The sequence below is a fragment of the Trachypithecus francoisi genome, unplaced genomic scaffold, assembly GCF_009764315.1.
Source record: "Trachypithecus francoisi isolate TF-2019V2 unplaced genomic scaffold, Tfra_2.0 Lachesis_group5, whole genome shotgun sequence".
NCBI lineage: Eukaryota > Metazoa > Chordata > Mammalia > Primates > Cercopithecidae > Trachypithecus > Trachypithecus francoisi.
In genome coordinates this window covers 81,184,853-81,200,042 of record NW_022681470.1, presented here as the reverse complement: position 1 = coordinate 81,200,042, position 15,190 = coordinate 81,184,853, and the positions used below count along the sequence as shown (strand labels likewise).

At 38.6% G+C, this 15,190-nt stretch overlaps 1 protein-coding gene across 3 annotated transcripts in view; it reads left to right on the top strand.

The window, feature by feature from the left end:
* Positions 1 to 14,133, top strand: part of TP53BP2 (tumor protein p53 binding protein 2) — a 68,230-nt gene extending 54,097 nt beyond the window's left edge. For all 3 annotated transcript variants that reach the window (XM_033197351.1, XM_033197349.1, XM_033197350.1), the window contains 5 exons: positions 546 to 683; positions 1,410 to 1,543; positions 4,798 to 4,964; positions 9,600 to 9,799; positions 13,325 to 14,133. In XM_033197351.1, coding sequence (XP_033053242.1) covers positions 546 to 683; positions 1,410 to 1,543; positions 4,798 to 4,964; positions 9,600 to 9,799; positions 13,325 to 13,366 — 681 coding nt within the window. In that variant the 3' untranslated portion in view covers positions 13,367 to 14,133. The remainder of the gene's footprint in view (positions 1 to 545; positions 684 to 1,409; positions 1,544 to 4,797; positions 4,965 to 9,599; positions 9,800 to 13,324) is intronic.
* Positions 14,134 to 15,190: the final 1,057 nt, after the last annotated feature.

Below are 15,190 nucleotides of genomic sequence, written 5' to 3'. Positions count from 1 at the left end.
TCCCAGCTCTGCCATTTACTAGCTGTGTGCCTTGGTTTCCTTATCTGTAAACTAGGGATCATAGGGTTTTTGTGAGGGTTAATGAATAATCACTTAATATAGGTTAGCTGTTGTAGTTCTGAACTGCGCTGTTGCCCACTTGAAGAGAGTGGAGTTTGCTATACTATATTAGGTAGGCAATCTAAAGACCAGTCTTGGCTAATTCTGATACTTGACAGAAAGCTGGCCTATTTGCCACTTCTAATTATACTCTTAGTTTAATTTATACTATAACGTATTACCCAAATGTAATTACGTTAGTTTTTTTAAAGTTATGTTCCTCCAACTTTGCTTCATGGTGTTTGTTTACTTTGTGAAAATTCATTACGCTGCATATTAGTTTTGTATACGTTTCTGAATAATGTTATACTTCAATAAAATGTGCCAAATCTATGTTGTTAAAGTTCCTCTCACTAACGTAGCTGAGAAGTCATTCCTTCCCATTTGTTGATGTTGTTCTCTTGCTTAGACCAGGATCCTAAATTTTCCACCCATTTTCTTTACAGGGTAAAAGGACAAACTTGCGTAAAACCGGCTCAGAGCGTATTGCTCATGGAATGAGGGTGAAATTCAATCCCCTTGCTTTACTGCTAGATTCGTCTTTGGAGGGAGAATTTGACCTTGTACAGAGAATTATTTATGAGGTATGATTATAATTATAAATTTCTAAATATGACCTTGTATTTTGTTTTAAAGCTCTAATTAGAAAACTACTGTAGAGAAATTGTATTTTAAAATTGTTTTCCTTTTAGGCATTGTGGGGTTGTGTTCAGGAACTCTTGGGCATGCTTTAGAATAGGCTATGCTATTTTAAATTCTATGCTATCGAATTGTCATCATTTGGAAGTTCAGTTTTCACTTGGAGTCCTCTAGAGTACTTTTCTTTCTTAAGAGAGATCATGACTCCCCTTTGGAAATTGTTCGTGTATGGATTTGTACTATACTGTATTAGGTTAGAGATGCGGTCTCTACTTTTAGAAGCCTACTATTTAAAATATTTTTAGTTGACTTAAAAAAAATTTTTTTTTCTTTCCATAGCAAATGCAGCTTCTACTTAGAAACTAATTTGTGGTGAGAAGTTGGGAGGATAAATAAACAAAAATGACTATAAGATATAGTTTCTCGTGCTACTTTTTTTAAAAAAAAAAAAACTTTTTATAGTGACTGCCTACTTAATGTGGTTATTCTGTCTGTCTTATTTCTAGAATTGTTCTTGGTATAGTTTTCTTGGCTGCTTTAGGTTTTAATTATGATTTTTAAAAGTGTCACAAGAGTCTGTTTCTGTCCTCTTGACCCTAAAGTAACCAGTTAGTAGTGACAGTTCAGGTGACAAGAAACTAGAGTTATGTTCACCCTTCTTATTGATACAGGTTGATGACCCAAGCCTGCCCAATGATGAAGGCATCACGGCTCTTCACAATGCTGTGTGTGCAGGCCACACAGAAATCGTGAAGTTCCTGGTACAGTTTGGTGTAAATGTAAATGCTGCTGATAGTGATGGATGGTAAGATTTTCTTTTAAACTCCAGTCAGACTTCAGTTGTGGGAATCGGTTTATAAGCAGTGTCATAGTGCTGTTGGAAGACAAAGAAGTATGTCAGTGTATGTCCTTGAGCTTGTAATCTAGCTAGAGAAATGTGGTATCTATTTTTGAGGAATTAACATGTGTTCATGTAACAGTCATCTCATTCCCATCCTGGAAGTAGGTAGAGTTTTAACAAGTTTAGTAGTTGATGATAAAAATAAGTGTAACAAAGTAGTACGCAGTTAATTAGCATCATTAAGCAAAGCTTAAGAGAGAAGTGCTGATTTAGGCAAGGTATCCCCAAGCCCCTGAAATGGTTCACAGTCTTCAGTATATTAATGTCCATTCTATATCTCCAAGAGGGGATTATAACTTGCAACATATCCCAAATATATTTGACCATGGAATCTGTTTGTCATGGAACCAGGGTGTACGTAAAACACAAGCAGTACTACAAGTGATGAGTATTGTTTGCAGGATAGGAGAAATGTTAGTCAATATTAAATAATAACAATAAACGTCCTAATAAGATCCTGTCACCCCCAAAACTAGCAGAATAGATAGCAAATTTTGTATTTTATTTTAAAAAAGTTTTAAGTTATAATGTGTTACTTTTGTGGAAGAATACAATTTACTTTTTTCTTTATAGGATTTAAAAAAGTTGTAATCACACTATATTTACTCCAATATTTTAGTTTCACAACTTGTTTTTCTCATAATATGGAAAATAGTTAGACGATATAAAACTCTCATGTATGCATATATAAATTGCATGCACACATACATACATCTCTGTTAGCTTCATATTACTCTATCACATGACTACATACTCATTGTGACAGTCTCCCTTTCATTAGACATTGAGATTGTTTTCCAATTTTTGTTTTAATGCTTGGAGAAGCACTTTAGTTATAATTTTTAAACATTTATATTTTAATGTGAGTCCACTGTGGAAAACATGCAAAATAAAAATAAGAGGAAAACAATCCATCTGTATCCCCACAGTGTGCAGGTAAACACCATTCATATTTTAATATATTTTCTTCAGGGTCTTTTTAAAAATAAAAAGTTATTTTTATTTTTATTTTTATTTTTGTAGAGACAAGGTCTTACTATGTTGCCCAGGTTGGTCTCGAACTCCTGGACTCAAGTTATCCTCCTGCCCCAGCCTTTCAAAGTGTTGGGTTTATAGGTATGAGCCACCGTACTTGGCCCAAGCTCTTTTTCATATGCTTTTCACAAATGTAGTTAAGCTCCTAACATATGTAATGTTAAAGCCTATATTTTTAGTTTAACATTATAGCATAAACAAAACAAATTCTTACTGTGTCATAATGCCCTTGTTTTCCTAACGTTGGGTGTTTATATTGTATATAATTTTTCATTATTAAAGAACATGCAATGAAACAATCTATAGTAATATTTGCCAAACTATTAGTAATAGTGTTCTGGCCAGGCATGGTGTCTAATACCTGTAATCCCAGCACTTTGGGATGCTGAAGCGGAAGATCACTTGAGCCCAGGAGTTTGAGATCAGCCTGGGCAACATAGAGAGACCCTGTCTCTACAAAAAATTTTTAAAAATTAGCTAGGTGTGCTGGTGTGTGCCTATAGTCCCAGCTATTGGAGAGGCTGAGGTGGGAAGATTTCTGGAGCCTGGAGGTCAAGACTGCATTGAGCCGAAATTGCATCACTGTACTCCAGTCTGGGTGACAGAGCAAGACCCTAAAAAAAAAAAAAAAAAAATCTGGAATGGGGAATTTAAAAAAATTTTTTTCTTTCTTTTTTTGTTTTTTTGAGTCAGGGTCTTGTTCTGTCCCCCAGGCCAGAGTACAGTGGCATCATCTTGGCTCACTGTAACTTCTGCCCTCTGGGCTGAAGTGGGCTGAAGCAATTCTCCCATCACAGCCTCCCAAGTAGCTAGGACCACAGGTGTGTGCCACCACACCTGGCTATTTTTTTGTATTTTTAGTAGAGATGGGATTTTGCTGTGTTGCCCAGGCTGGTCTTGAACCCTTGAACTCAAGTGATCCGCCCTCCTTGGCCTTTCAGAGTGCCAGGATTACAGGAGTGAGTGACTGTGCCTGGCCAAAAAAGAAAAAAAAAAAAAATAAGTTTTTCTTTGAGACGGACTCTTGCTGTGTCACCCTGGAGTGCACTGGCATGATCTTGGCTCACTGCAACCTCCGCCTCCTGTTCAGGTGATTCTCATGCCTCAGCCTCCCCAGTAGCTGGGATTACAGGTGTGTACCACCACGCCCGGCTAATTCTTGTATTTTTAGTAGAGTTGGGGTTTTACCATGTTGGCCAGGCTGGTTTCAAACTCCTGACCTCAGGTAATCTGCCTGCCTCGGCCTCCCAGAGTACTGGGAGCCACTGCGCCTGGTCTATTTTTTTTTTTTTTCAAGTCTGTATACCCAGGGAGAATAAAGAGGAGAGGAAACAGTAGAGAAACTAAATCTTATGTACTTCAGAGCCTGATTAACAGTTTCAAACTCACCTTCTGAGTTTGGGCAGTGGTACTGGCTCTTGTTATACCTTTACTATTAGTCTAGGGTCGTTTATAATGTTATAAAACATTTGAGATGCTGGAGAAGGTTCTTTTAATGGTATTAATAAATTGCTGCTGACCAGTTACCTATAGTAGATTGAAATGTGTGTATTTTACAGTCACTTTTCTGGTCTCAATTGATTTGACAAATTTTTTCAATTAAAATTTATTTTAACTTGGGATTTAACAAATATAAAAGTAGTTCATATATGCAGCTTAATTCCTTCAAAATTGGTAACAATAAATAGATATATTTAAAGGCCAGTGTTTTGAGTGAAGGTGTGTAACTTAAATAACTTAAGGACTGTTAGACCTTCTAGTCTGACAGAAAGAATTAGGCTGGGTGCTCCAGAACATAGAACTAAATCCATTTAAATATTGTTTTTCTTAAATTTTTATACAGATTTCATTTCTGTTTATCCACATCCTTGATTCTTCTCACCCTTTGCCAAGCTCCCAGCCCTAGTGTGGTCCATGACTCTCTGAAATTTTCATTTGTGGCTGTAATTCTTTGATGGGTTCAATAATCTATGTTGAACTGGTTTTTAAAAAACTGTTTAAGAGGTTTTCAGAAGAAAGATTGGTAGATGAAAGACCCAACAACTTTCTTTCCAGATATCTTATCACAGCAGGTGTCATTCAGTTTAGGAAAACAGTTCTAGCCCTTGTGTCTTGCTTCGCAGGACTCCGTTACATTGTGCTGCCTCATGTAACAACGTCCAAGTGTGTAAGTTTTTGGTGGAATCAGGAGCCGCTGTGTTTGCCATGACCTACAGTGACATGCAGACTGCTGCAGATAAGTGCGAGGAAATGGAGGAAGGCTACACTCAGTGCTCCCAGTTTCTTTATGGTATGTGACAAGTAGAACTAAATGTATTGATTACTGCATTCATTTATTCATATCTCCAGGGTGTAATTCAATAAGTATGTTTGTTTGGAAAAAATCTTGTATTATCCACAGTCTTGGACCTTGAAAATACAACAGCCTTGGTCACAGATAATACAACTTCTGTTTGTATGCTTAGAAACAGCTATTGTCAGGGACTTCTTCAACTACAAAAGACAGTGCTGCAGCATCTGACCTAGTGGTGTTAATGACTCTACCATCAAAAGACCCTCTATTAAGGCTTTAGTACTTATAGATTGATGGTGTATCCTTGCAAATAAGTAAACAGACCCCCCTCTCCAAACAACATGAGCAAGAGAAGTGCAGGATCAGTTTAAGAACCCAAATGGTCCAAGGTTTCCTAAAAATCAAACTTGTCATACAGTGAAATAAAGGCAACATATATTTTGGAGCTGTCTTTTATTTTTTTTCTCTTTTGTTTTTTTGATTTTGAGTTTATGGTTCTGATTGCTACCATCAGATCTGTACCTAGAGGAAAATGGACTTGAAGTTTTAGATGGATATATGTTGATTGGCATTTGTATTTACAAGGAAAATTTTTTTTGTTTACAAGGCTTAGAAGTTGAGGTAAATTTTCCTCTTTAGTTGGGCTTAAGAGGAATTAAAGAAGGAGGAAAGACAGAGACAAATGAGGAGGTCCCAGAACTCCATACTGCTCAAGTTTTCAGTTAACTCCTTTCCCAGTTGATTGGAAGACCCCTAAGGGTAAAACAGACGCCTCTGCCCTCTGTGCTGAACACTTTTCCCTCTGTCTCTAGGCCTTTTTTCAGGCCCTAGTCAGAGAACCACAAACCTCAAATTCCCTTCTTCATCTCTCTCAGCTGGTAGTTTTTATTGTTGATATTTGTGATTATTTTATTTTATTTTTTTAGAGGCGAGGTCTTACTCTGTCACCCAGACTGGAGTGCAGCAGCATGGTCATGTGCAGCCCCAAACTCCCAGGCTTAGGTGATCCTTCTGCCTCAGCCTTTCAAATAGCTGGGACCACAGGCATCTGCCACCACATCTGGCTGATTTTTTATTTTATTATTATTTATTTTTGAGGTAGGGTCTTGCTGTGTCACCCAGGTTGGAGTACAGTGGTGCAATCACAGCTCATTGCAACCTCAACTTCCAGGGCTCAGGTGATCCTTCCACCTCAGCCTCCCAAGTAACTGGGACTACAGTTGTGCACCACCACACCCAGCTAGTTTTTGTATTTTTAGTAGAGATGGGGTTTTGCCATGTTGTCCAGGCTGGTCTCAAACTCTTGAGCTTAGGCAATCTGCCTGTCTTGGCCTCCCAAAGTGCTGGCATTACAGGTGTAAGTCACCATGCCTGACCTTTTAAATTTCTTTTGGAGATGGGGCCTCACTCTGTTGCCCAGGCTAGTCTCAAGCTCCTGGCCTCACAGAATCCTCTTGTCTCAGCCTCCCAGAGCTGAGATTACAGGTGTGAGCCACATGCCCAGCCTTTTATGTTTTGTTTTGAACTCTGGACCATAGAATATTTTGATATAGTAACATATTTAAAAATTTATATATATATATATATATATTTTGTTTTTGAGACAGTCTCGCTCTGTTACTCAGGTTGGAATGCAGTGGTGTGACCATAGCTCCCTACAGCCCTAAACTCCTAGGCTCAAGCAATCCTCCCACCTTGGCCTTCCAATGTGCTGAAGTTATGGGCGTTAATGTGTTGGCCGGGTGCAGTGGCTCATGCCTGTAATCCCATCTCTTTGTGAGGCTGAGGCAGGTGGATCTCTTGAGGTCAAAAGTTTGAGGGACCAGCCTGGCCAACATGGTGAAACCCCGTCTGTACTAAAAATACAAAAATTAGCCAGCTGTGGTGGCGGGCACCTGTAATCCCAGCTACTTAGGAGGCAGAGGCAGGAGAACTGTTTGATCCCGGAGGCCAAGGTTGCAGTGAGCTGAGACCATACCATTGCACTCTAGCCTGGGCAACAAGAGTGAAACTTTGTCTCCAAAAAAAAAAAAAGCCGGGCGCGATGGCTCAGTCCTGTAATCCCAGCACTTTGGGAGGCTGAGGTGGGCAGATCACGAGGTCAGGAGATTGAGACCATCCTGGCTAACACGGTGAAACCCCGTCTCTACTAAAAATACAAAAAATTAGCTGGGCATGGTGGCAGGTGCCTGTAGTCCCAGCTACTCTGGAGGCTAAACAGGAGAATGGCGTGAACCCACGAGGAGGAACTTGCAGGGAGCTGAGATTGTGCCACTGCACTCCAGCCTGAGCGACAGAGCGAGACTCCATCTCAGGGAAAAAAGAAAAAAAAAAAAAAAAAAATATATATATATATACACACACACACACACCACACACACACACACACACACACACACACACACACATAATGTGTTAATATATATTTTGCTGTATTAAATTTATTGACCATCTTGACCTATATTTAGATATGGAGTATGTTTTTTTAAACATTAGAGATATTTGGTCAGATTCTTAAAATTTATGAAGTATATCATAGATACCAGGATGTGCTGTTTAAGTAATGATAATAGATTACACACAGTGAGTAACTATGTACCCAACTTAGGAAGCAGAACATAACCACTATCTCTGACATCGTTTGGACTCCCCTCCCTGATGTGGCCCCTTCTCACGTCTGTAGTGACCACTGCTTTCACGTTTAACACTGCTTGTTGTATAAAATAATTGCATCATTTGTATATGAATCCTATAACTAATATTTTCAGTTTTGCTTGTTTTTGCCCTTTGTATAAAATCATACTGGTGATTCTGTGGCCTGCTTTTCTCATTCATCACTGTTTTTGAGATTCACTCATGTTGCCTGTAGCTATAGTTTATTTTCACTGTACAATTTATCTTTTTATTCTACTTTCGAAGGACGTGTGTGCTATTTCCCTCCTTCCCTCCCTCCTTCCTTTCCTTCCACTATAAACATCCTTGTGAACATTTTGGTACTTGTCTTCTGGTGTTTATCTACAAGTGGACTTGGCAGGTCACAGTGATACACATCTATCTAGCAGAGGGTTCTTTTTACTCCACGTTCTCTTTAACTGTTGGGGGATTTGGAATGATACCTTGTTGTAGCTTTAGTTTGCATTTCCCAAGTTACTGGTAACATTGAGCATGTTTTTACTCCCCTCAAAAAATTTTTTACAAAGTAATTTACAACTCTTAATCTGATAAATAGCAAAGTAATGAGAATTTTTCTCCATTCCTAATGACTTATTGGAGGCGGGGTGCAGTGGCTCAAGCCTGTAATCCCAGCACTTTGGGAGGCTGAAGTGGGAGGATCTCCTGAGCCCAGGAGTTCTGGACCATCCTGGGCAAGACCCTGGTCCCTAATTTATTGCAAATTGGGACTTGAGCTGTTATTTTGAGTATACTAAAATATCCAGAATCTCCTCCGTCTTTCTTCATTCCCATCTCAGACACTGTGGCCATTTTAAAAACTTTGTGAAGTTATAGTTATATAAAGTTTGATTGCCATGTGAGTCTGTCATGCTTTGCATGTCATCTTTAAACAAGAAAAGTTGGAAATTGTCTCTTTAGATTGGCAGAGCCTTCTTTTAGAAAAGAACAATTTCTTGTTTCAGTTTTTCCCAGAGAGAGAAATATACTGTGTGCTATATCATTAGTTGATATAGGAATAATTTCATAATCAATAGTTTAGTGCTCGCATAAGCTGAAAAAGCTAACTATTCAAAAGCTAGCAAGTATTTTCCTGGTTTTTTAAAAATTATAAAAGTGAAAATAATAATTCTGAATTGTGGAGAACTTTATTACCTTAATTATTTTCCTTCTTCTCTGCTTTTTTCCTATTGCCTGCCAGTTGATGATTGTTATTTCTTACTAGCATTGCCCTTTAGGATAGGAAGGTATAAGTGAAGAAAGGCAAAACTTAAATGTGTAGTTAAGTTGCAAATCTGTTGAAAGGTGGACTTCTGAGGATTTTTCCCTTCCTAGTTTGTGGATTTCAACATCTTTTAGAATTCTGATTCTTACTATATTAAGGTTGATTATGTGAAGACTTTGATCCTGTCTAAAATGCCATATTTTTGCATTCTAACGTATTCTATATATATTTTTTTCTTCTGTCTTTCCCCATTTGGAAATTCGTAGAGACCATTGTGCCTCTGTTTTTTTCTCTGTCTGCTCTGAATTTTGAGTGAAGAATGAAGTAATGTTTCTAGAGTTCCTTAGTCATTACATTTGGGCTTAGACTGAAATTGGACAGGCATATCGTTCACTTTTTTAATATCCTAGATTTGAATTCTTCTTTTAGTTCCTAAGCTTGCAAAAGTTTTTGTACTTTGAGTAGTTCCTTTAAGAGATGCTTATAAAGTGCTAGGTTTTAGGATTGTTTTAGAGATGATAGCATATATTAATGTGTTCTTCGTATGTTCCCTATACATTGTTGCCTTCCATTGCACTCTACCCCCCACCTCAGGACATTTTATTGTATATTTAATGTAGTACTAACATTCCAGCCTGTGCCTGTTTCTTCCCATTTTGTTTCATATAGCTAAAAGTTATGGAGTGGTGTACTCCGAGTTGTATATTCTGTGCTTTATCTTACTGTCATGATTTTAGGAGTTCAGGAGAAGATGGGCATAATGAATAAAGGAGTCATTTATGCACTTTGGGATTATGAACCTCAGAATGATGATGAGCTGCCCATGAAAGAAGGAGACTGCATGACAATCATCCACAGGGAGGATGAAGATGAAATCGAATGGTGGTGGGCGCGCCTTAATGATAAGGAGGGATATGTTCCACGCAACTTGCTGGGAGTAAGTTATTCTGACGCTTATGGTGTTTTCCTATGTGCCAGAGAGGGGCCTTATAAAACCGCTGTATGTTACGGATACAGTACACCCAACTGCCCTTTGTTAATAAGACATGGAATTTAAACATTTGATAGTCTTAGGCTTAAAGCCACATTTTCAGTGATTCTTATTATGATCAATAACATATGTTTGCCAGCCTGGAGGTCAGGGGTCCTCCCTACAGTTATGAACAGACTAAAGATAACTGGATAATATGATTGGAATTGAGCCTGTGACATCTGAAATCAGTTTTTAATCTGTCTCAATCAGGATTTGCAAATCTGGTAGAGAGCTTCAACAGGGCATTAAGGATAAGATTCTTTGTTTTTCTCTACTATTTGATTTATATTTCATAAAAAACGAGAAAACAATGTCATGCCAGCACATATGTACCACTTCTATAGTGTAGTACAATGGGACTGCTGTCATCATGTAAAGATTCTCCTGGAGTATTTTCAGGGGAAAGCTGGCATATGGTCAGACAGAGGAGAGAAAGCGAGAATAAGAGATTCCAGGGCTTTGCATTAAGCTCTTTGTAGATTCAGCTGTTCTCTTATAGCGGTTTTGTGTGTGCAGGGGGCGTGAAGAGTGTATGAAAGAGTGAGAGAAATGATCAGGGTAATTGAGAGATTGAGATAAAAGTTTAAAGTGCTTGCACAATCTGCTCTTGGTGAGGAAGTAAGGAAAGGGTTGAGGAAAGGAAGAGCCAGTTGTGATACACAGAAGATGGTGTATAGGTTGTGGGCACTGGCCTCCACATTGCTTCAACTCCATCTGCTGCACCTGCTATCTGGGTATCCAGACTGCAGAAGGAATGTGGGGAGGGCTGGAGAATCCTGCCTCCTAAGATTGGTGTGAGGGTAACTCAGAGGTCTAATAGAGAGCAAATGGTAGATGCTATTCTTGGTCTTTTCATCAAGTGTCGGACAGACATGGCCTCCACCCACATGGAGCTTTTACTGTGGCATCTAGGCTATGAACAGGATTCTGTCTGCGAGTGACCCCCTGCCTAGGCATTACTTTCAATGGGATTCCTTGAAATGACTTCAGTGTTGAAACCTGACTGCCTGGATTCTGACCAGCATCTCTCCCTGACTCTCCCTTCCCCATTGTTGTTTGTCTAACGTGCAGTGTAAATTACTTATATACCTTGACTGCTGCTGTCCTGACAGCAAAATTTATTATGAAATAAACATTTCATAATAAGTTTTGAATAGATGATTAGACAGTATTCATTTGGGTGATCATAATGTAACTTTAAAGAATAATGAAAGTGAAAAACAAATAAAATTAGGCTATGGAGCCCTTAAAAAAAGCCTTCAGGGGTCAGGCATAGTGGCTCACGCCTGTAATCCCAGCACTTTGGGAGGCCGAGGCAGGAGGATCACTTGAGGTCAGGAGTTTGAGACCAGCCTGGCCAACATGGTAAAACCCTGTCTCTACTAAAAATACTGTAATCCCAGCTACTCGGGAGGTTGAGGCAGGAAAATCGGTTGAGCCTGGGAGGCAGAGGTTATGGTGAGCCGAGATCCTGCCACTGCACTCCAGCCTGGGTGACGGAGTGGACCCTGTCTTAAAAAAAAAGCTTTCAGATTACCAGAGGAAAGTAGAAATATAAAGGTTGTTGTCTTTTGAGCACCCTCAGTTGCTTCTCCAGAGTCCCTAGCACTAGAGATGTACAGTCTCTTGCCTGCAGCCACTTTCCTTCTCTGATAAACATCAACAGTAAATAAGACCTTTTGTTTTGTATAGTTTCTTGTCTGGGAAAGACTTTACCTTCTTAGAACTAGTTGCTTACTTGAGTCTTTTCTTTTTTTTAATTGGCAAAAATTGTATATATTTATGGTGTATAACAATTTGAAATATGTATACTTGTAGAATGGCTAAATTGAGCTAAATAATACATGCATCATCTCACATGGTCACCTTTTTTTGGTGAGAACATCTATTTTCTTAGTGATTTTCAAGTATATAATACATTATTAATTACAGTCACCAAGTTGTACAATAGATCTTTTGAATTATTTAAATTTTCTAACAAAGAGGTCCTGTGGTTAATGACATGGGAAGCAGTGGTTCAAAGACTGAGTTCTGTCTCGTGTGTGTGGTGCTTAGAAGATTCTGAAATTACCAGACTGGACTGAAGATTTTCATTTTAGTCCTAAATTTAGATTTTCTTAGTACTTTGAAAATCTTTTCTTGTTAGAAGTATCCTCTACACAACTTTTTTGGTTTGTTTTCCTGATTTTTTCTTTTTTTTTTTTAAAGGAAAGTGCATATATGTTGTCAGGGCTCAGATAGAAGTCTAGAAAATTGTATTAGCTAAATGTCTTTTTTTCAGATAGAAAAATAATAGTTTCTGTAACATGGATCTACCAGTTAGTGTTTCAGTTTTGACTGGAAGTCTGACTCTTTTTCTTTTTAAAATTATTTATTTATTATTTAAAAAATTTTTAATTGGGATGTAATTAAAGCCTATGATTCTACTTTCTTCGAGTAAACCTTTTTTTTCCTCCTCTTTTGTCAAGAGGGGCTGCTTTTGTTTGGTGTGTCAGTTGAATTTACCAGTTTGACTTGGTTCTGGCTCAGGCCTAGAGGCCTTGCAACCTTCACTAGGACTCACCTTTACAGCTCTTGTGGAAACACAAAACCACAGAATTCTAAAGCAAAAAACTCCACCCAATCTTCCTTCAATTTGTAGACTTTTAATCTGTGGTATTTCTTTTTTTTTTTTTTTTTTTTTGAGACAGAGTCTCGCTCTGTCGCCCAGGCTGGAGTGCAGTAGCCGGATCTCAGCTCACTGCAAGCTCTGCCTCTCGGGTTCACGCCATTCTCCTGGCTCAGCCTCCCGTGTAGCTGGGACTACAGGCGCCCACCACCTCGCCTGCCTAGTTTTTTTTTTGTATCTTTTAGTAGAGATGGGGTTTCATGTGTTAGCCAGGATGGTCTCGATCTCCTGACCTCGTGATCCGCCCGTCTCGGCCTCCCAAAGTGCTGGGATTACAGGCTTGAGCCACCACGCCTGGCCAATCTGTGGCATTTCATTTCCGACAGTCTGAAGTCCCATGACACAACGTCATGTCCATTGTGAATAAAGGTAAAAGAATTCAGTCTCTTTCTTCCTTCCTAATAGAAGCTGGAGCATAGAGCATACAGCAGTTTACCTTCCTTGTTAGAGCCGATTTACAGCTCAACAAGCTGTGCAGATTGAGTTAATACCCAGAACTGTCATGGGTTTTTATATTGCTGCTTTGTAGAGTTGTCACAGTTGACGGACTCTTGTGATCTTTGAACGTCCTGTGCAGTCTAGCTGATGAGTACGTTGCTAAACGTAAAGCTCTAGGTGTCACACACACCACAAAGAGTGCTTTTCTCACTTTGATTTCCTTCCCGTGACATCTGTCCCCTAACCTCATTATTTCTTGAAATTTTGTTATATTCCCACACATCTGTTATATTATGTAAATATTTTTTTAAACTCTCTTGCAGCTATACCCAAGAATTAAACCAAGACAAAGGAGCTTGGCCTGAAACTTCACACAGAATTTTAGTCAATGAAGAATTAATCTCTGTTTTTAAGAAGAAGTAATACGATTATTTTTGGCAAAAATTTCACAAGACTTATTTTAATGACAATGTAGCTTGAAAGCGATGAAGAATGTCTCTAGAAGAAAATGAAGGATTGAAGAATTTACCCTTAGAGGACATTTAGCATGATGAAATAAAGCATCTACATCAGCAGGCCATACCGTGTTGGGGCAAAGGTGTCCCGTGTAGCACTCAGAGAAGTATACAGCGACAATCCTGTTTTCTACAAGAATCCTGTCCAGTAAATAGGACCATTTATTGGGCAGTTGGGAAATCAGCTCTCTGTCCTGTTTAGTGAGTGTTTTCAGCACCTGCTCCTAAACCAGTCCTCGTGCCAGAAAGGACCAGTGCCATCACATCGCCGTCTCTGTACCAGGCACCAGCAGGCCGTTGCGGGGCTCACCTGAAGGCTCGAAGGCACTGCACACTTGTATATTGTCATTGAAGAACTGTTAGTTGGTCGTCAGTGAACAGTAACTTTATTATATGAGTTCTTGTAGCATCTTAAGAATTATACATATGTTTGAAACATTGAAACTGAGCTACAGTACCAGTAATTAGATGTAGAATCTTGTTTGTAGGCTGAATTTTAATCTGTATTTATTGTCTTTTGTATCTCAGAAATTAGAAACTTGCTAGACTTAACCATAGTATTTGTCAAGATCCTAGCTGACTTTAAAAACAGTTGTAATAAACTTTTTGATGCTAAGCTGTTTACTGGTTTTTGTTTTTGATGTCATAAATAGACTTTGTTTAATAGTCACAAGCCATTAGGATATCTTACCCAGCTGAAAAAGAACAAGCTGCTTAACATAAGTATATGTATTGTAATAAGAATTTTTTTTACCAGCCAAGGGATTCAATGTAAGTGGTTTTTAAAATGAAATACTGTAGAGATCATGGTGATAGAAGCCTACTTTACATTTTACCTAAAGCCTCTAATAGACTGTTTTAGTGTCCTCATTGATTTACGGGGTGAAAACTTATATAGGCAAAATCTCCACATCATTTTATTAATATGTTAATAGGTTTGTGAATTGTTTCCAAACCCATTTGCTTAGTGGAACTACTTTAGTAGAAGATGCAAATGAAATACCATGGTCACTCTTCTTACACATTTTTATGAGTAGCTAAATTCTAGAAGAGAAAGTAGATGAAAGAACATACTGTAACTTTGAGAATACCACTTTTGAGAGTAATGGAGAAGGAGTGACAACAGAAACTAAACATCAGAAGACGTGTGGTAGGCAGAATTCTAAAGGTACCCCGTACCTCATCCCTGTCTCCTGGTTACTCCTTGTATCACTAGGTACAGTAAGTCCTTACTTAACATCATCATTAGGTTCTTGGAAACTGTGACTTTATTTATTTATTTTATTTTATTTTATTTTTTGGAGACAGGGTCTCACCATGCTGCCTGGGCTGGTCTCTGATGCCTGGCCTCCTGCGGTCCTCCTACGTTGGCTTCCCAAAGTGTTGGGATTACAGGTGTGAGCCACTGCACCTGGCCAAAACTCACTTAAAGTGAAAAGGTGTATAACAAAACCATTTCTTTTTCTCATCAGTGTTCTAACAGTACAACATGAAGTGATGTTATTCGAGAACCTGCTGTTTCTTGTTGGTTTGTTTTACATCGTTTTGCTCAGATTTGCAGTTACCAAGAACCTATCCACAATGCTAGGTTTTCATGACTTACTGTACTTCTTTGAAGGACTTTTAAGATTTAATTAAGTTTACGAATCAGTCGACCTTAAAATAGGGTGTTTA